At 44.9% G+C, this 22,197-nt stretch overlaps 2 protein-coding genes across 5 annotated transcripts in view; one reads left to right on the top strand and one right to left on the bottom strand.

Annotated features, from left to right (window-relative positions):
* The window catches only part of slc41a1 (solute carrier family 41 member 1), a 31,517-nt gene extending 24,207 nt beyond the window's left edge, over positions 1-7,310 (top strand). For all 4 annotated transcript variants that reach the window (XM_055023913.1, XM_055023916.1, XM_055023905.1 and 1 more), the window contains 2 exons: positions 967-1,115; positions 2,236-7,310. In XM_055023913.1, the coding sequence (XP_054879888.1) occupies positions 967-1,115; positions 2,236-2,421 (335 nt within the window). In that variant the 3' untranslated portion in view covers positions 2,422-7,310. The remainder of the gene's footprint in view (positions 1-966; positions 1,116-2,235) is intronic.
* A 1,069-nt stretch (positions 7,311-8,379) lies between these two features.
* Positions 8,380-13,417, bottom strand: si:ch211-112f3.4 (EF-hand and coiled-coil domain-containing protein 1). Its single transcript, XM_055023900.1, is given in 10 exon segments — positions 8,380-8,735; positions 8,737-8,825; positions 8,907-8,976; positions 9,675-9,767; positions 10,193-10,346; positions 10,417-10,558; positions 10,646-10,704; positions 11,248-11,382; positions 11,457-11,883; positions 12,642-13,417. Coding segments are annotated over 10 exon segments (1,878 nt in total). The 5' UTR covers positions 13,252-13,417; the 3' UTR covers positions 8,380-8,636.
* Positions 13,418-22,197: the final 8,780 nt, after the last annotated feature.

Raw genomic sequence — 22,197 nt, 5'->3', positions numbered from 1 at the left:
ATTGCAAGAAAACATTAAAATAATGGGTTTCAGCATCATCATTAAGAACCAGCTAACCTATGATTTATATTTTTTCTGTAATTGTGAAAACTGTGAAGTACCTTTAGCCTTTTTCTGTCTGATATAGCATTGTAAAATGTGTTCAGGGTCATTTTCTTTATATTATTTACTAAAAAATATTAAATTTAGGTGCTGGATTATCCTGTCAGCGTGTCATCACACAGAAGAAAGCTCTCTGGTCAGATGAGACCAAAGCTGAACTTTTTAGCCTTCATGCTGGACACTTTGTGTTTCAGAGAACTTGACTACCTTAGAAGCTACTTTTTAGACTCCCATTGTTCTAAACCAGTAAAGGAATTAGACCAGATGATATTTAATTCTACTTATCTACCGACCCTGAATGGATGTATCTTGTTTATTTTCAGTACTTTGAATCAACTTTATTAGCTTTTTCTTCTTTTGCTCTTTCCTTTGGTTTGTTATTTTGTATTTCCTTTTAATTCCTGTAAAGCACTTTGTATTGCCTTGTTGCTGAAAATGTGCTATATAAATGAAATTACTTTTACCTTTACCTTTCACAAACCTAAACTCCACAAATACTGGCCATATGCGCATGGTTCACAAAATAGCAGATTTAATTGTTTTTTTTTAAACAAATTATACTAAATAATAAAGATAGGAAAGCAAAGCCTGCGGCAATGATCCATGGAAGGAGAAGGATGGAGATTCCCAGGTTCAAGTGACGTATCTGACACTCAATCCCTCTTAGAACTGCAGGAGGGTTGAAACTCTGCTAACTGGTTTTTAGCTAGCTTCACTGCATACTTATGCAGCTAACAGAAGGAGCACCAAGGTGAAGTTTAGGAGGTTTAGGATGAACATATGTGCAGGACTATGTTTGTATTTCACTGGATGCAGAAACACCATGAAGCCATCCTCAGTCATGTTATCTCTTTTCTTCTCCAGCTGTGAACTCTCGCTCTGCCCGTGTTCTCTTCTTCCTGGTTGCCCCGGGTCACGTCATCTTCCTCTACACCATTAACTCCCTGAGAGGGGGTCACACCACCCTGACCCCCATCTTCATCTCCTTCTACCTGGTAGCTGCTCTCCTGCAGGTACACACACACCCCTCAGGAATATATCCCACTGTGAAACAGATAACGGCCTTCCGTCCTTCATAAACAAAAATAGGGTGTTTATGAAGCTGTATCAAAATGAAGACTGAACAAAAACAATCTTTTTAATGTCCTGTGAGCTATTTGGATTTGCAATGGAAAATTACATGCTTTATTTAAGTCAAACTGTATATGTTCTTTGCTGTTATCTTTCAAACCTTAAAGAGATCCATGATGAACTGAACTAGTTGGCCTAAATATGTTGGGATTTTCCAGCTAATCTGGACATTGTTGTTGTTAGTGATGCGTAAAAACTTGAAAAACTGTGTAACTTTATTGGTTTTTGGGGTTTTTTTCTACCTACAAAGGTCACCATTAGGTGTGATTGGCTTGTAATTTACTGTTCACTATGTAGCTACAGCTAACGCTGTTGAAAAAGCTAACATCATTTCCAGGAGCTACCAAAGTTAGCAAGAGCTAACACAAAACAGATTGGAGGATAATAAATGGCTGTTTTCAGTGACAATGAAGCGTGTTTATGTGTTTTAATACAGCTTAGAAAATATTATGATTCTGATGCTAACTGTAAGCAGCTTGAGTTAGAAAATGGAGCTCTGTGAAGCATACTGCTGGATTCATATATCCAAGTAGCACACGCACCAACAACAGCTTTTTTGTCAGATTCTTTCTTCTTCCTCTGTTTTGTCCTCCTCATCTTCATTTCTTCTTGTAATTTCTTCATTTCCTTCTATTTCAACATCCATTTAAATTGTAGGAGTTGAATATTAGTTATTGAGCAAGTTACTGTCTCTGCTGGACAGAGTGAGCACACGTCATCTACCCGGAGTGTTAACACTATGGCGACGTCGGCCCTACAGTATTACTGCTGCTTTCAAAGATTTTGTCCAGCAGGCAAATATAGATTTTTAACCTGATGTTTCATTGATGATTAAATTCACTGGTTGTAAAACCTGAAAGTAGAAAAATAATCCTGATACTTTGTGGTTGATTTCCAATAATAGAGGTTTTGTAATTGTGTCACTAAAATGCTTTAGTTCTTGGCAGACCGTGCCACGTTGTTGAATCTAGGCACAAGGTGCTTAAATTGTCTCTGCTGCAGGTCGCAATCCTCCTGTACCTGGCTGACTGGATGGTTCACTGGATGTGGGGCCGAGGCATGGACCCCGACAACTTCTCCATCCCATACCTGACTGCTCTGGGCGACCTCCTGGGAACCGGCTTCCTCGCCCTCTGCTTCCACATGCGTTGGTTCATCGGGGACAGAGACTCCAATTTAGGCAACTGATTACATGCAAACATAACGCACAAAAAATCCCCTAAAACTTACACATACTGTAAGCTTGCATGCAAAACAAAACAAAACTTGATGAACATCACCCGTATGCGTGAGTCTGATGGTGGACATCTACAATTAAAGGGCTGATCTCCCGAAGGGCTCTGGATGACGTGTTCTTGGCAGAATCTCACCCTCAGGATATCAGGACGCTGTTTTACTGTCGCCACAGCAGCAGCAGCATGTAAATCTTGAGTCTTGCTGTCACCATGGAACACAGACCTCTTCATCTCAACCCCCAACATGCAAAAAAAAAAAAAACTCTGACCAATGATAGATCCAGCCTCACAGGCTCCAGCGCTAATTAATCTTACCTAACACCTGAGTCCTACCACTTTTATTAATATTCTTATTCTTAACAAATGATGCATTTGGTATGATTTGATACCTGTTCTATGTCCATGTCAAGTCCTCATTATTTTCAATGGGGACGAAAGCCCTTTTGTTTAAAAAAAAAAGTAGCAAAAAAAAAGAGCACAAGAGCACAAAAAAACCCCACACACCCAAACAAGCCTAGAACGAATGCTTAATCACCAAGTGCTGTTGAATTAACTCTAAAATCATATCTTATGTCTTTGGTTAAATGCATTTGGTCTTTTATGCTTCATTACAGCAACAAAAGAGGTTCTGGTTTTACTTCAGGGGACTGGACCTAAATTCTTTTTTAGCCCAGATTCCAGGTCTTGGTTTGAAGATGCGCTCCCAGTGTTTGCTGTCCCTCATAGACTAGAAGAGTCTGTTAAGTTTTTGCTCATTCAGTGCAGTGAGAAATATTTTCTCCTTTTTCCTAATAATATCAAACACGCATGTCCAACATTCTTAGAGTCCTCCAGGAGCTCTGGTTTATCTTTAACCCCTTTTAGATTTATTGTTGTAAAATTTGCCTTAATGTGCCTGTTGATGCATATTTCATTTGCACCAAGGATCCCTTTGAAAGCACTTTGCTGCCATTTAGCTTTCAGATTCATTCTCAATTATACCTAGTTTAGGCTTGTTTGCATACTAAATATCTTTAGAATAAAAATATCTACTTAACTTAACACCTGCTTGACAGAAAACACACAAAGAGTTAATATTTTTTTAAATGATAAATCGGTTCAGGCATTAGCAGGTTTAATATTGGAACAGCATGTGTTTGGTGCCTGTATTCAGAAAATTCAGCCTTTCTGAGATAAAACATGGATATGTTTTTGTTTGAGCACCTGAGAGTTTAGTGTGGACTGCTAAAGGTCAGGGAAGATGCTTTTTTGTGAGACCAAGTTCCAAGTTTGTTTTCTTGGCCAGGGAAATCCGATAAAACAAAGAAAACTCAATATGACGCTATGCATAGCAGTTAATCCTGAGAGTTAATTTCAGTGATGGGCTCAAAGGTTCAAAGGTAGTTTGATGGAAGCATTTACCTACTAGAGCTTGGACATAAATTCAGAGGGAATATCTCCTTTGTAAATGGGGAAATAATTATTGTTATGACCAGATGCAAAACTCATTATGGCAAGGTTAATATCTCATTAAAGCCAAAATATCTTCTCTTTTAAGTAATAAAGGTCATAACAACACCTCTTTTATATATAGAAGAAAAATCACAGCGAGCCCCTTCAGGCCTTTTTAGCAAGTTGTAATTTGCCAGAGGAGCGTATTTTTTCTTCTCACCAAATTTAATAATTTTCTTATTATAGCTTACATCTTCCTAAAACAAGAAATTTTCTGATCAAAGCGAGAAACTTTCTCTTTGTAAGATCCTGAATTGATTTCCCAGCTTTGGCAGTTAAAAGGTTTCTGTAGATCTGGGTGTTTAATCGTGCCTTTCTAAAATTGCTAGGACATGCTGACACAGTGGTTCATCAGTCTGACAGCAGATGAAAGATTCCGAATTTATATTCTCTGTGGAAACATAGGCCATTTTTGGCAGCATACTAATTAGTATTTTTATTTTTTTATTTTTTTGTTCTTTTATTTATTTATTTTTTTACCGTTAAGTAATTTTGTCAGGCATGGGCTGGTCACCAGTATCAAAGCAGGCCTAAGTTTTAGAAAGTTCAAAATCACAAAGAGTCCTTGTCGTATCGTTGCCTTGTGCTTAAAGTTCTTCTGCTGTGTAGCCCAAGGAGAAATGCAGAGCTGGAAATCAACAGTCAGATAAGTAACAGGCAGTGAAGATGTGGGAACTAAGCAAGCCCGACACACACCTCTTTCTAACTCTTTAAAACTCCAGCTTTAAAAGTACATTTCATATAAAATGTTTAAATAAAAGCAAATAGATTACTTCAGTCTAAACTGAAATTCAACTACAGTGAAATTGGCATATTTTTATTTCAGGTTATCGTACCATGAGAATGTTATACCAGCTTCTGGCTAGTTTGAATGTTGGTTTTGCCCTCTGCTTTTCATTCACAAAATGAGCAACGTTTCATATTTTTTCAGTGACTTTTGTTCAAAACCAGTGTTCAAAACACCAGCTGATAAAATGTCTACTTTTTTGAAGGCACGGAGCTAAATCCGTTCGCTCCAATGAAATTGCCTGAAATAGCTTTACTGTGCTATGGGAACAAAGAGCAAGAGTCCAGCAACAAGCTAGCTAACTTAGCTCATGTTGCTCTTTAGACTGATAATTCCTTCTGCTGCTATAAAGCTCTTAGCAATATAAAATATGGGTTTCAGACTGTTAAAAGACTGTAAGGCATCTTTAAAGTAACTCATGGGACTCATTATATTCTTAGCAACTACTAGCTAGAAGTTAATGAGATCGCAGCTGGGTGTTTTATTTTTTTAGAAAACTTTTTCCTCTTTCAATATTGTTTCTACTGAAGTGATCTCACACTACACAACATGCTAACACGAATGTCAGGTAATAAATCATTTTTTGATAAATGACTTATTACATTTATTAAAAAATGTAGTAAGTCAGAACACCAAGATGGGAGACTTTTTTCAACAATGCTAAGTTGTTAGCATTAGCAACAACTCATGTCAAAAATAAACAATTTTTGAGAGAATATAATAAACGTTGACACATAAAGATACTGATTATTTATACAAAGAACTTATAACAAGAAACCACATAGTGAAATAACATTTTATTTATTTAACTCAGTAATGCACAGTTAAATAAATAAAAGTTGATTTTGTTGATGCTGTTGTCCTATTCTATGAACAGTGCCAGTTTTTGTTGTGTCTTTCATTTGTTTTCTTTTGTAAAACATAAATAGGATCTGCTAACATTCATCTGTATGGTATGGAATGAATCCAAACTCTTGGATGAAGTTTATTTAAGGACAAGAATCTTCTCTAGTGTTTTTCTGTTCCACTTTAGCGTATATATATATATATATATATATATATTCTTTTTCCTACCGCCCTCCACAAAAGGCCTGTCATCAGATCAGCTTTCCTGTCTTCAATGGCCTACGGTTGTTCTCTATTTCGACAGGCTTCCAAGTAGAAATGATAGCGGAGGAGAAAGCGTCATGCGATGTTTTACTTTTAATTGTTGTTTTTCTTAATGGGGCCAGCAAAAAGCACAAGCAGAGCACATAGTGCGAATGTGCAAAAATTTATTTCAATTGTTAAAAATCCTTTGCTTTGTGGTCTTAAAGATTTTTTTTTATGTCAGGTGTTTTGAGCTTGTTTTCTTTTTATATGTATATATATATTCCATTTTTTTGTCCTCATTTTTTTATCTCTCAGAGATGATCGTTTTGTGTTCTTAAATGAAATCGCGCATCCACTCAAAGAACAATCTTTTCTGTGCCATCTGAATGCATCGATGTACTGTAGTTAGAAAATCCACCACCAGATGGCACTGTGAGGCTTAACTTACATAAAGAACTTGTTCTCCGTATTCAAATTGCCCACCCAGACATAGCTGCCACTTTGCCTTTGGCTTTTCATCCTTCCATCTGTCTCTATCAGTTTGTATCCTTGACACTCTTTTTCAAACCGGTGCCAGCATCCTTCTCTTCTTCAACAAAAAGTTGTGTATACTTCTATAAAAAGGCAAGAAATGCTACATCTATTTATTTTTTAGAAGCACACAAAGCAAATTGTACATACTATATTTATTCTATATGTAAGGTTGTTTATTTTGTCATTTTCTTTTGGCTGAGTCCGATTGTCATCAGTGTTGTCAGATTTCCTATCTGCAAATGGCCATTGGCCAGCATTTTGGTACTCATTGAAATAAGTATGACAGCACTGAGCTTAATGATTATCACAGTGCCTAATAGGAGTCGTCACATGAACAGATTATATACAGAAATGTCCCTCCTGAAATGAGGAACTCATCCGTCAATGAAAGCTCAACTCTTAGAGTAACCAATCAGGAGTTATATAAGCCACAGAGTAGAGTTTGTTTAATTAGATTGGATAAATAAATGATGTACAGTGTGATTATTGCAATGTGTGAATGTGAAAATGACTGCGGCCACGGACAGCAGAGGTGTGACTGTCGCTTTTTGTTCATGTGGCACCGCAGACATCTGGGAAACACTAGAAGTGAGCTTCCAGAACTTCCAGATAGAAAGTAGACATTGTTCCAACAGCAATCTAATAACACTCACCACCCAGCTTCTGCTTTGTATAACCAAGTGCTTTAAACTATTGAGCCCTAATAGGGAATCCCACTGACAGGCCGCCGGCATCCAGCTGTTGAACCGTAATGTCCACCCGTCCACTGCGCTGCCTTTAGGGACTACTGATGTAGACAAATGCAGTCTTGTAATGTCTGACGTCTTTTACATGTTTGTCTTCTAAAAAGCCCCCCTTCTGTGAGGCAGGAGGAAGGCTTTCTCTCTGCAGGACATTGTAATTTGCTGGAAATAAATAAATGACTATTATTTCATACAGTTGCTTTGTTTGTGTTGTTCTTTTGTCAGATCCGTGATCCGGATGCTGACCACTGTGTCCACATCATAATTACTCTCGTTGGAGCAGACGGCACGCTCTGCATTTGCTCCATTGTGCTCTGTGATGAAAGCCAGGAATTTGATCAAACTCATCAGATGGGATTATCGATGCTGTCATGTGTGATTGATTTACAGACCACATGTTTTGTCGTTTCATTTCTATATTCTAGTTGTGTTGAGACTTTTAGGAAAACATTGTTGAAATGTAGTTTCTGATCAAAGATAATGTAGTTCAAAATGGCAAATTTGCTCCCTTATATTTTTGCTGGGTTAACTTATGAATATAACAATTCGACCGTTTATAGGAACAAACACATCTGGTTTGTATCTATCTAAATGTTCTTTGGTACCATTTACTGTTTTTGTTGCTTTGGTTTATGTATTTAAGGCTTGTTTCTTGTTTTCTGATTACTTTCAGAAAACAAAAAAGTAATCTTGTTTACTTTCTTGTTCATCCTGCAAATCACTCAGGGTTTTTAAAGCCTGCTGGTTGATGTCACTGTAATGCTGATGAGCTAAATAAATCCACCTAAAATTTCCTTTTATCGGTTAAATTTGATCCAAACGTCACGTATCCTTAACTTTTGCCAGTAGAGTATCCCAAAAGAATTCAAGGTTTCCTGTCTGACTTATAAATAACTTTCCATTTATTCTGTTTTTTGTTTGTTTGTTTGTTTGTTTTGTTTTTCCCATTTACACCTCAAGAAATCTGTTGGAGACATTCAGGAGACCCATTCATCCCGGTGACAGATCTGGTCAAAACATCAAAACTAGTTGTTTTGGACTCAACCACCCGGCAGAGTCCGTCTGCTGGTTGGTTGGAAACTCGGCGCCCGTTACTGAGCGACATCTGCTTCAAGACTCGCTCTCATCCTGCAGCCCTGCTGACTGGCTTTAGGAGGCCTCCATGTCATCAGCTCATTTTACTTTTCAACTTTTAGCTAGTGTTTTGAAAATGTAAAACATTTCTTAGCAACGCTTGGTTTCCACAAGAAGCACATCGACACAATCACAACAGCAGATCTGCTTTATTGACTGAGCAGCCAAGGACTGAGGTAGATTACAAGGAAGTTCAGAAACCCAAAATGCATACATGTACATAATTAGAACTCTTTATTTCTACACAAGTGCTCAATGTAAATATTTTTATATAATTAAATACATGTAAAAAAAAAAGTTGTTTGGATTGAGTAGGAATATTTCAGGTTAACAGTGTAAAACATGTCAGTGTCACATGCAGTAAAACAGAAAAGGCAGGTCAGCTTGTTAACTGGAGATGAGCAGAGAGTTCATATTGTTCGTTTGACTCCCTGCAGGTGGATGCAGATGTTTCTCTCTGTTCTGCCCTCCTCCCTTGTCCTCCTCCCTCGTCCTCCTCCCCTTTTCCTTTGGGAAGGTCGCTGGAGGTCAAGTGGATGCTGAGGCTGCCAGCGGCCTGCAGGGCCTGGGGTTGACCTTCACAGGTCAGCAAAAGGTTTAGCAAATGAGCAACATTAGGACAGAAAAAGAGCTGAATGCAGAGCAGACATACTGTACCAGCTTCGGCTGTGCTGCGGACACCAAGACTGTCCACCACCATTTTCTCCAGGACTTTGCGTGACGCATTCTGCGGGAAAATCCAGAGAGCCTGACTCAGTGATGAGGATCAAAGAACAGACGGAAAAGGAAGATCAGTAATCTGAATGAACTGATAAGGGTGATGCACTGAGCTCCCGGCTTTCCCTTCCATTTGTTGAGAAGAGACAAATGTATAATCTTATTATCCTCTTGTGTGTGTGTGGTGTGTTGAGCGATCCCGTCCACTCGGAATGATGTCGGAACCACTCAAATCTGGGGCGTCGGTCACATTGGATTGTCCTGGCCTGATATGGCACTGTGTGTCATGTTCCCCGAGGACAGAGAACAATGATGCCTGTTGCATGTGACGAGTATGTGATGAAAACACAGACACAAACCGAAGATGACCAAAAACAACTGCCATGGCACACCGGAAAAGACTTAGAGATGACCATCGGATTCAAGATGGAAGGAGCTTAAAGGGGCCAGAGTAGCGAGAGCTTAGTGCTCTAACATGCACAAAGTTTCAACATTAGACACCCTCTCACCTCTATACGCTGTTCCTTATGTACAAATGCACAATACGGCATTTAAAAGAGCCTTTACTGTATGTCTGAAACGACCCCAATGGAAAGCAGCAGGAAGTGAACTGGCAGGTCAGACACTAGATGGCGCTGTGAAGCTGTATGTAGAGCATCTCAGTCCCTCCCTGTTTGATGCTGAGTTTGTGTGTGAATGTGTGAGCACCGTGTTGCGCAGCTGTAGCAGCAGGGTGAGTGAATCTGTGAGTTTGTCCTCCAGCAAAGACAGACGTGTCTTCTCCGCCTCGTCCTCAGGCCTCTGGAGACACACACATACACACACACACACACACACACCCCCCCACACACACACACACACACACACACACACACACACACACACACACACACACAGCGCTCTGTGTCCTGCTCATTGTTGGTCAGAGTTAAAGTTGTACATTATCTTGAACTTCAAATATTTATCCCTAATAATGTCCCGTTTTGTAGTCATTCTTATGCTTAATGATTCTAATCAGGTTGTGATCACAATTCAGAATATCAGTAATAGATCTGACATACCATGACAGACCTTTATACAATTATGTTTGGATCTTTTAGTGGTTAAGATGCTACAGCTAACAAAGTGCTGGGGAGAAAAGGACGGCCACCCATATTTAGGTTTATTGTGATCAATACTTTTGCCGAGGTCTGGTTTTCAGCTGACCTTAGGTAATAACCACTCACCTTTACCTTTCCGAAACGCCCGCATGTGTTTTTGTCCCCTTGGTTTGGCCCCGTCCTGCTGCAGCAATCTGTGCCGTCTGCAGTGGAGCCGGGGCGCTTCAGGAGCTCCAAGCGACTCAGAGAGAGAGGATGATGGACCGTTTGGTTCTGACATCTGGAAGATCACAGATGTCAGAACAACACAAACATTCGGTTATGAACAACAGAGCAGGACGGCGACAGACCCTTCGCTGCAGCCGGGATTGTGTGAGGCGACGCTCTTCTCCTTTGAGGAGCAACAGTTTCCCGTCTCCTTCAGACTCCCGTCGTCTTCCTCTTCGTCAGAGGCGGCCCTCCCTTCCACCGCCCGCTGCAGACCCTCTGCGTCTGGGGAAGAATGAGCTGGAGTTAAACCTTCAGGCGTGACGTGTCCGCAGCTGTCCGCAGCTGTCCGCAGTGCTCCAGTCGTCTCACCACTCGGGTCCTCAGGTTGACTCAACTGGCTCTCAGAAAGGCAGGTGCAGCCGATTCTGCTGGAGGCAGAAACAACAAGGACCATTTAGTGGGGAACGGCAGAAAGTTTTTGACGTCACGCATCCGTCTTTCAGAGAGTCTCGCCGACTTCCGATCACTTCAGCTGGAGAAATGTTCACTGATTTCAAAACTATCACGCCTGGCAGGGTTCCTGTCAGTATATTATAAGCCTGGCAGCCCACCAGGCTTTACTTTCTCCCCTCACCCCCATCCACACCAGGCGAAGAATCAAATTTACTTTAAATGTTTTTTTTTTTTACACCAGTAACAGTGACATTAAAAACAAATTTATCAAGGTTTATAGTTGAAGCATTGAACTGTTAGCCTATGATACCTGCTAGTTCACCTCTGAATTTTTGTATATTTTAATGTAAAAACTGTGTTTTTACGTTGGGCTGCCCTGTCGCCCCCTGCTGGGCTCTGTGGTGACCTGACTGCTTTCAGGGAGTGACGACTCAGAAGTCAGGAAAGGACAGAGGCAAATGAAGTGTAACTGGATCTTGAAACACACACAGAACTCTCCTCCTCGCCCGATGCTGTACCTGAACCGCAGCAGCTCCGTCTCCAGCTGGGTGATCTTGGACTGGAGCTGCGGCACCAAACGGGCCTGTTCCTGGATCAGCCGGACCTTCTGCAGCCCCACGTTGAGCGCCTCTCTCGCTTCCTCCGCCCGCCTCCTGTCAGCATCACAGATCGTCACAAATTTCCAATAAATTTGCTTTATTTTTATATTTCTGAATATCTAGAGCACCTGATCTGGCTGTTCTCCCTCCTCAGGGACGACTCCAACCCCTGCAGCTTCCGAACTTCCTGGTATGCCCACTGCAGCTCTTCCTCCAGACGCTCATTGAATTTGATGGCCTCCTCTAACTGCCCGTCACGTGACGACCGAATCAGTTTCAGTTCTCTCAGCAGGGGGTCTCTGATGTCCCACCTCCTCTGTCCCTTCCTCGTCCCGTCAGGCTGGCTCCTTGGTGTGTCGGTTTGTCCAGGTTTCCCCTGAGTGAGCGCGCCGCAGGGTGTGGGAACTGAAAGGGTGACCCCTTGGCCGCAGGGGCCGGTGGGGGTCCGGCTCCTCTCACGTTTGAGAGCCACCTCCAGGGCCAGACAGCGAGCGTCGCTCCCCTGCAGAGCGGAGCGCAGGTCCTCAACCAGCTCCCTGAGAGCGCCGACCTGATCTGGAGAAGACGCCACGTTAAGAGTGAAGTCCACCACAAGTCAGCGGGAAGAAATTTCACTTTCAAACAAAATCGAGATACCACCATGACGTGTCCAATAAAAGCAATTTGTAGCAAAAAGTGACATTTTTGAAGGTTTGTTTGCAGCCAGTTACTTTAAAAGACAACTAATCAATGCAAAATATCTTCAATCTTCAAATCAGCCAAAAATAATAGTTCTAAAGTATTATCTTAAAATATTTGGATTAAATTAACAAAATACTTTTCAAAAAATCCCACAAAACACCTGAAGGTCAGAAGTTTGATAATATCAAACTTAAATAATTAAAAGTATCGTATCAGTATCGGTCCTGCATTTACTTGGAATCGTGATACCAATATGTGGAGGACCTACGGTACAGAACCGTTAGAACGGCCCAGTCAAAGTCCACACCTAAATTCAACTGGAGGACTGGAACATTTCAGATCACAGCAGCTCTCCTTCCCAACAGCCTGAGCGGGAGCTGAGATGTAAATAATAATAATTCTGGGTAAACAGAGCAGAGACATTCACTAAATATAGTCTCTCAGGAGCATAAATGAATCCTGCCACACATTTCCGATTTACTATTTATATATTTATTTTTATTTTATTTCTTAGATTATGTGAAACAAATGAGTCAGATCATGTGCTGGCCACATAAAATCTAAATAAACGTCATTATGTTTGACAGGAGCCCTGAGGGGCCATCTGTTCAGCTCTGCTGCACTGAGCCCACCTTGTTCCTCCTCGGCTCCGCTTTTCACGGTTCTGCTCCTGGTTCCGGTCTGATCTCGACCCAGGTCAAAACTGACACACTTCCTCCGCCGGACCCGGGGCCACCGGACCCGGATCTGCCTCTCTACCAGCTCCGTGTCCTCGGACACCGGCAGACGCCAGGCGCGACCCCCGCTGACTCCGGGCGCAGCGCGCACTCGGAAACACCCGCAGAGCCGCGAGTGAAAGTCTCTGAACGAAAGCCGCTCGGGTAAACCTGAGCAAACATCCGCGAACTCCTCACGCTGCTGCTGCAGCTGCTGCTGCTCCGCTCCGCCACCGCCGCTTCCATCCTGCGCTTCCGGCGTCCTTTGAGCTCCAGGAAGACCCAAAACGGCGCAAAGCGCGGCGAAGTCCTCCCCGGACACCGTGTCGTCCCGGCTGGGGTGGGCCAGGTGGTGGAAGACCTCCTGCAGGTACTGGTCGATTCCGATGGCGAGGACGACGATTTCATTCTCGGCTGCCGGATCGGGGCGGTGGTGATGGGCCAGGGCGCTGCGGAGCCACTCGCTTTTACGCGCCGCCCGCGGGGAGGGTTCGACGCGTGGAAGCGCCAGCGCGGTGCGCCGCATGGCCGCACTCACTCACTCACTCACTCACTCACTCACTCACTGTCTAACCGCTCGGTCGATGTTAAAAGTGATTTGGCCCCGCGGCCCGCAGACCCGGGCTCTAACGCATCTCGGAGCGGGCCGGGAAGCTGCCGCTTCGTTTTCCTCCTGCGACTCTTCAAGTTAAGATCTGATCCATGCGGGTGGAAAAAAAAAAAAAAAAAAAAAAAAAGCAGCTCCGACTCCACCCTTTGTGTGCACACTCCAACCGCAGGACCAATAAAGCCTTCAGAGCTGCTTGTTTGATCCCTGTCACCAAAGAGGCTCGAATATCAAATAATCCAGAGAGAGAGAAAAAAACAACTAAAAGTCCTGAGAGAGAACAAGACAGTAGAGTCAATGGAGCAGTGAGTCAGTCCTCTGGTTTCCATGGTGATGGGTAGGATCTGAAGGCATTTGTTGGCACCTGTCCTCTGATCCAACAGCCAGCCGAGGCTTTGCACCTTCTGACTCACATCCTGCATGCTGGGCTGACAGGGTCTGCTTGTTTTTGATTTTTATTTTGTTTTATTTTTATTTTTGTTTTTTATTTGTGCGGCACATTTCAGCAACCAGGCGACCTGTCCAGGGTGACCCCTCCTCTCCCCCGACCCGACCCCAGAGCCATCAGGGTGGAGGAAAATGGATGGATTTCAGCAACAAGGCAATTCAGAAAACACAAAATCATCACATTTCTAAAACAACTGTGAAAACCAGTGACAGACATTAAAATCAGCAATAAAGTGATGATTTTAATACAATGAATGAATGAATGAAAATGTATAAGGTCCATTTCAGGCAAGTCAAAGCTATAAAGTTATATGCTTTTTATTTTCAATGGGGGTTGAAAATAAAAATGAAAATAAAAATCATAATCTGATTTTCCTGAGAAGATCAGGTTCTGATATTACACCAGTTGTGTCTTTCGTTTTTATAACTTTACCTTAATTTTAATTTTAATTTTTTTAATTTTAGGAAAGTTTTTCACTCCCGTGGCTTTTGTTTGTCAGTCACTGGAAAGGTCAGAAGGTCATGAGAGAGGAGAAGACATGTGGCGAAGGACTTGAACCTGTGATGGCCACATTGAGGACTGACACGCCCTCGATTATTTCTTCAGAGGTTTACATACTGTATATGTTTTTTTGTTTTTTGGACTTGATAGAATCCAAATCAGGCTGCATGTCTTGTGTCAAATGTTGTGTCACATCAGCCACAGTTTCTGCTGACAAGATTTAGTCACGTTTAACTCGACTTACCATGACTCAGCTGTAAGTTATGTCATGTTCCAGAGTTTCATCACTCGGCATGGCTCTGGTTTGGATGATTGCTCTCTCTGGTTATTCTATGCAGCTGGAAGGACTTTTTTGTCTCTTGCCTTCTTTTTGCCTCCCAAAAGATCTAAACCCACCTGAACTCTGACCCCGGATCCCTTTGACAGTAGTTAGTTAGTTGACAGGACTTTTAGGAAGGTTTCTCAGCTCTATAATTGCTGCAGTCACACAGTTACCTAAAAACACAACAGAAGTTTTATCATCACTTTTATCGTTATCACAATATTACAGCAAAATACAGTGATAAAACTTTAAGTCCATATTGTTTTGTGTCCACCATGCTGCCTGCTAGGTTCTGTTTAAGTGATTCTACAGGTCAGCCGGTCAGCAGGGCTGGCTGTGGCCACAGAAACTGAACTAAACTTTCCAGGATGTTGTTACTTCTTCACATTGGGCCACTTGGGTTTGGAGGATATTTCCATTTAGAAACAGTTTGAAAATGGCATTTGGTATATTTATCCAGGTTGTCTTCGTGTGTTGAAAAATGAAATGAAAGTGAAAGGCCATGTCTGATGAAAAGTAGTACTGTCAGGTTCTGTGTTTTTCTGTGTTTTAATTCAGAGTTTCTGTGTCCTGAGTCTCCTCGTTGTCCTGTCTTCCCCTTGATTGTTCCCAGGTGTGTCTTGTTCTCCTGATTACCCTCAGTGTATTTAGTCCCTCCTGTGTCCTTTGTTCCTCGTCGGGTCCTTGTCCTACGTTTGTCATATTGTCGTTGTTTGTCAGATTGTCGTTGTTTTTTTGTGCCGCCCTTAAGACCAGTTGCTACCGGTGTGAGCCCTGGCTTCTGCTCAGCCGTGCTGCCTGGCCGCGGACTATTGTTTATTGACTCTGTGTTTTGTTGGACTTATTTTCATTAAATTACTCACCATACACCTACCTGGGTCTCCAGCGTCTGCCTCACCACCATCTCCACTTCACCACTTCATGACAGAAGGACCCGACCAGAAATACGGTGAGGCTCGCAGAATCAGATCATGGACCCAGAGGGTTTAGAGGAGCTACTCCGAACAATCCGCGAGTATGAAGAGTCAAGGAGCACGTCCACGTTCGCCCTGAGACGGCCAGGGTTCGCGATACGCCTGGGCCTGCTACTGGACTATTGGGTTCCTCGTTTCCCGCACCCCGCGCTGGTGGAGCTGCAGCGGGAGGCAGAGGAGATACGCCGGACAGCCTTTGCAGCCTGGGACGCTAAACCTCTGCCTCCCAGGCCAGACATCCGCTCCGCCAGCCCAGCCCCAGCTCCAGCCTCTGCCCCTCGTGCCGCTCCGCCGGACCCCGCTCCGGCTGCCGCTCCTGCTCCGCCGGACCCCGCTCCGGCTGCCGCTCCTGCTCCGCCGGACCCCGCTCCGGCTGCCGCTCCTGCTCCGCCGGACCCCGCTCCGGCTGCCGCTCCTGCTCCGCCGGACCCCGCTCCGGCTGCCGCTCCTGCTCCGCCGGACCCCGCTCCGGCTGCCGCTCCTGCTCCGCCGGACCCCGCTCCGGCTGCCGCTCCTGCTCCGCCGGACCCCGCTCCGGCTGCCGCTCCTGCTCCGCCGGACCCCGCTCCGGCTTCGGCTCCTGCTCCGCCGGACCCCGCTCCGGCTTCGGCTCCTGCTCCGCCGGACCCCGCTCCGGCTTCGGCTCCTGCTCCGCCGGATTCCGCTCCGGCTTCGGCTCCTGCTCCGCCGGACTCCGCTCCGGCTCCGGCTCCTGCTCCGCCGGATTCCGCTCCGGCTCCTGCTCCTGCTCCGCCGGATTCCGCTCCGGCTCCTGCTCCGCCGGATTCCGCTCCGGCTCCTGCTCCTGCCCCGCCGGATTCCGCTCCGGCTCCTGCTCCGCCGGATTCCGCTCCGGCTCCGGCTCCTGCTCCGCCGGATTCCGCTCCTGCTCCTGCTCCGCCGGATTCCGCTCCTGCTCCGCCGGATTCCGCTCCTGCTCCTGCTCCGCCGGATTCCGCTCCGGCTCCTGCTCCGCCGGATTCCGCTCCGGCTCCGGCTCCTGTTCCGCCGGATTCCGCTCCGGCTCCGGCTCCTGCTCCGCCGGATTCCGCTCCGGCTCCGGCTCCTGCTCCGCCGGATTCCGCTCCGGCTCCTGCTCCTGCTCCGCCGGATTCCGCTCCGGCTCCTGCTCCTGCTCCGCCGGATTCCGCTCCGGCTCCTGCTCCGCCGGATTCCGCTCCGGCTCCTGCTCCTGCTCCGCCGGATTCCGCTCCGGCTCCTGCTCCTGCTCCGCCGGATTCCGCTCCGGCTCCTGCTCCTGCTCCGCCGGATTCCGCTCCGGCCTCCGTGGACTCTGCTCCTCCCGAGACTCCCAGTGCTCCTCCCGAGACTCCCAGTGCTCCTCCCGAGACTCCTAGTGCTCCTCCAGTGTCCCAGTGCTCCTCCAGTGTCCCCTAGTGCTCCTCCAGTGTCCCCTAGTGCTCCTCCAGTGTCCCCTAGTGCTCCTCCAGTGTCCCCTAGTGCTCCTCCAGTGTCCCCTAGTGTCCTCCTCCCAGTGTTCCTCGGCACCATGGACGCCCTCCGGACCTCCCCAGTGGGGTCTGCCGCGGGCGCCGAGGATGCCCTCCGGACCTCCCCCGTGGGGTCTGCCGCGGGCGCCGAGGACGCCCTCCGGACCTTCCCCGTGGGGTCTGCCGCGGGCGCCGAGGACGCCCTCCGGACCTCCCCCGTGGGGTCTGCCGCGGGCGCCGAGGACGCCCTCCGGACCTCCCCCGTGGGGTCTGCCGCGGGCGCCGAGGACGCCCTCCGGACCCCCCTCCGGACCCTCCTCGACGTCTCTGCCCTCTTTCTGTTTAGTTTTGGACTCTTGGCCCCTCCTTGTGTTTCCGCCCACCTTTTGTGGGTAGTTTTTTGTTTTCTGGACTCTGGCCCTCCTTCCGTCGCCCCTCCGCCCACCCTGGTTTTTGGGTTTTGGATTTTGTTTTTGGGCGTCTGGTAGCCGCCCTTTAAGGGGGGGGTACTGTCAGGTTCTGTGTTTTTCTGTGTTTTAATTCTGAGTTTCTGTGTCCTGAGTCTCCTCGTTGTCCTGTCTTCCCCTTGATTGTTCCCAGGTGTGTCTTGTTCTCCTGATTACCCTCAGTGTATTTAGTCCCTCCTGTGTCCTTTGTTCCTCGTCGGGTCCTTGTCCTACGTTTGTCATATTGTCGTTGTTTGTCAGATTGTCGTTGTTTTTTTGTGCCGCCCTTAAGACCAGTTGCTACCGGTGTGAGCCCTGGCTTCTGCTCAGCCGTGCTGCCTGGCCGCGGACTATTGTTTATTGACTCTGTGTTTTGTTGGACTTATTTTCATTAAATTACTCACCATACACCTACCTGGGTCTCCAGCGTCTGCCTCACCACCATCTCCACCACCACCACTTTATGACAAGTACATCAGTAAATGTACGAATGATGGGGAGATTGACTGCATTGAGTTGAGGTCGTCTGAGTGAACTGCTACATATTTCAGTTGCTGCTGCTGTCCAGGTGAGTCACCTGAAGTCACATGATCTCACAATGAAAGACTGCAGACCCTGTTTTGTCTTTGTCTTGATTCTGAATGCTAACCGCAGAGCTTCCCAGTGACTCACCTGGGTTTTCTTTACATTTTTTTTATGCCTTTGATAAGCTGAGTGTGCTTTTTGAGTCAGCTCTACTAAAAGGCCACAAATCTTGCGTTTCTGACAAACACAAATATTTTTTGTAGAGATGCACTTAAATCATCCTGAGTAAAACTGTCACTGGTCACCTGAGAGGTCAGGTTTCACCACACAAGAAGGCAGACAGAGTGGTTCCACTAACAGCGTTTCCATGGATGATGACTAGATGATGGAATCTGCAAAACTCCAAATAATTCCTGTATTACACAAATAAGACTCCACTCTTGCTGGAGGCGGTTCTTGGCTTTCCCAAAAACACACTAAAGAGAAGGAGGCAAATTTACGGAACAAGTTCTGATGTGGTCAACATTTATCTCCTGTGGCCCATCGGCCTTTTTCTCTGTTTACAGTTCCACCATGTGTGAAAACATTGCCAACACTAGTTAACATCACAGAACAAAACTCTTCAGTTTTTCTCCATTTTCTCCACGCTACTTTCCCTTCCTGTTTATTACAGCCAATTGTAACATCAGCATCTGATGAAATGACGTTTCTGCGTTGATTGGTACCCAGTCACCAACGTTTGGCCGTAACATAATTGAACGCTAAGAACCTAACCGGAAAATTGTGTGTAATGTCAACAACCAGGGCCTGCTGCTAAGAGAAAAGTGTTTGGTGCTCGATTATGTAAACTGAAGGAAGATAGATTGATATAAGCTTGAACTGCTAGCAACTGTTAGCCAATCCGCCATCAGAAGCAGTGAGCAGGACCCACTGGTTGTAGGACTTGAAGCAAACAGAGTCTGACAACTGAAACGCTGACACAGCAGCTGGTCAGAAGTTTACATACATCAAGACACTCCATTTTTCACAGTGACACGATGATGCATCAAAAAAACACAACATGAAGTTTGATTTGAATGAAGACTTCCCTCTGGTTGGGTCAGAATTATGCATACTGTTTAAAACACATAAAAACACTCTGTATTATCAGGGAAAATGTCCCTCAGCAAGTTGCAATGAAACCTCATTGTTTTTATAGCTAGAAACAAAGACCTTGTAGGATTCTGTGCCGAGTCCAACAAAATCATGAAGCACAGCAACATGTTGTCACAAGCAGCTTCTCTGTTCTGACTGGATCTTTTTTTTTTCCATAGCACCATAGCACACATTTTCTCTTGGTTTTATGTGGAAGATGGGCCCAAAAAGCACGCAGGCTTAGCATGATGACATAATAAATGTTTAGCCCCGAGCGTTCTTGTGCCTCCCTGATTAAAGGGTAATCAGCTGTGCGTTTCTGAAAGTCTGCTCCGGCTGTCGTCCTGCCTCCCTCTGAGGAACAACCCTGCAGCTGCTGCCTGCTGGGGGTGAAAGGACTGCATCTGAAAACCAAAGCATTTGGGGGCGGAGGGTCTGCAGCAATATCCGTGAGCTCGCTAGTGTGTGTGCTCACGCAGGCATGCACAAGTGTCCTGCTGTTCACCTTTCATAGTGGAAGTGGAACACACTCGGTATTGACAGGAGGCTGGGTTAATGCTTTGTGTTGTGTTGCCATATGCTCATCTGGGGGGTTGACAAAAAAAAGAAAGAAAAAAAAAGGCAAATAAAGCCACAAACCACTGGAACCTCTTTGAAGTGGTGATGCTGACAGAGACGTTGTGTCCAGCAGATCCAGGAGTGACCCTGTAACAGTCACAGTCGCTGCTGTAAACTTAGTAATGTCAGGTTTTGGGAGAGGGGCCCTTTAATCCTTTTATGTTCTGTGCTTTCAAATTATCCACAATATACGTTGTGAAGCAGTGCATCACACAGTGAAAATGTTTTTTAATTTCAGTGCCTGACTTGTGAATACTAAAAGTCCACCGTCCTCAAACCCAAACTGAGTCATGGCGCATTGATTACAAATTATTTGATTTGTGAAACCGTAATTCTATTCATGTGAGCAGAAAAGTAGGGATTTCCAATTTTCTCCAAATGTAGCTAATTTCCTGCCTGGTTTTACAAACCCACAATCATGTCTCGTCTCATGAGAGGAAAGTATTGTCACATCCTTAGTTTCACAGAATCCACATAAAATATGCAACAATGCAATGACTTAAGGGTTTGTAGCTTCTGTCTTGGTTGTCTGTTGACCACTGTGTAGCAGTGGTCAACAGACTCAATTTTATAATTAAGTCTGTCAAGCTAAGGGACAAAGGTCAACATCAGGATACTGCTTCAGCATCCTTAAAATGACTGGCGCGATGCCTGGAGTCCAGCAGCCTGGAGTCCAGCAGCCTGGAGTCCAGCAGCCTGGAGTCCAGCAGCCTGGAGTCCAGCAGCCTGGAGTCCAGCAGCCTCTCTCCTCCAGCAGCTGCTGGTTGAAAGCAAACGGCGGGAAGAGAGCTTAAGGAGTATTTATACAGGTGAGCAGATATAGACTGAACACGGCGGGCGGCTGAGATGTTGATGCTTACAGTGGAAGTGTAGCTTTACCGACGAACCACACAATAAATTTCATATCACCCAGACTCATCAAACGGATGGCAGAAAGCCTGTTTGCAGTGCATGTGAGGATCCCGTTCTGTCACACCATGTCTTCAGTCCTTCAGCATCAACACACTGTGAAGATCCAACTTACACAGGAACCAGAACCCATCTGTGGACGGTCTGATACTCCACTTGAACCAGCATTTCTGCAAAAGGGACACGATCCAAGCTTTGCCACCTTATAGATATTTTAAACCAGCCCATTATCACTTCCACTATCAATTTGAACAGGTTAACTCTGTCAGCTATATAAACTTACTCTGTAAGATTTTGTGTTTTTGCAGTGCAACATGTCAGAGTTAAGGATTTGAACGTCTATCGATCCCCTTTTATCGCCGTTCATATTCAAATCTGTTAAGCCAATGTAAACATCTGATGGACAAAGCCACAGACTTCCCTGCTCAGAATACCACCCAGTTTATCCCAACTGCAGGATCCGTGATGGATGAGGACTGTGTCAACATGGGCTTTGACATGAGGGATGAGGCTTGAGAGGAAACACGTTCAGGACTTCAATAGTATGTGATTTATGGCTCACTTTTTTAATATTTATATTTTGTGTGTGACAGTGCAAACATTTCCTCATTCCGGACTTGTGGAAGGAGGCCAGGTTTACCTTTGAGCTGTCATGAATGAGGCCTACACACAGACCACTAACACAGAGAGACAGGTTCACGCTCAGTTTGCCAGTAACATACCAGAGAGGCTGCATTGAGCCTGGCTAAAGCATCGCTGCAGACGAGGCATGTAGCTACAGGTAATAGATCTGAGGATATTACCTGGGTGTGACTGCACTGCACATCACACCTTGTCCTGTTCCACTTTTAGTAGCTATTAGTCAGTTGTAAACATTTATACTAAGTAGTTGAACTTTTGCAGCATCAGTTCATTCACTGTTTTCATATGTGCAATAATTTGCATATGTTTCATTTGGTTCAATCAATTTGTTCCCTCTTTTAATATAAATTCTGTTAGTTTTAACAGGGAAGACACATCTAAATAAATGTGCTACATTCCAGCCAATTTCTACTCAAGTCACATTCTAAGTAATTATTAAGATCATATTTGTTCTTCTGCTTATTTGCACAACCATGTTGTTAAAATGAAGCCCAGAGTGAACTGGTTGATGGTGCAGCAGGTATGAATGGTTTGTGAAATAGTAATGAACTTTCTAAATGTAAAGGGTTTTTCTGGCAGCCTCAGCTGCACATCTCTGGCAATCGCATATTCAGGACTAACAGCATAGTTAGCTACGTTCCTAATCAGACAAAGCTTAATACAATTTAAATTCTTGCTCCAAAAGAGAAATCTTTTCGACCACATATCTTCTTGTAGTTATTAGCTTTTACTAATAATTTTCACTCATAATATCACCCATATAAACATGTAAGCTTAGCATGCTGTGCTGGTCATTGCACACAATCACAGAGAATAACAGCTGTCTTCAATCAGCTGTCATCACACTTTGAATCAACATAAACAGGTTAGGCAGGATTTCTTATTAAAATGAAGC

This window comes from Poeciliopsis prolifica, unplaced genomic scaffold (assembly GCF_027474105.1).
Source record: "Poeciliopsis prolifica strain line A6 unplaced genomic scaffold, Auburn_PproV2 SCAFFOLD003, whole genome shotgun sequence".
NCBI lineage: Eukaryota > Metazoa > Chordata > Actinopteri > Cyprinodontiformes > Poeciliidae > Poeciliopsis > Poeciliopsis prolifica.
This window is presented reverse-complemented; position numbering and strand designations above follow the sequence as displayed.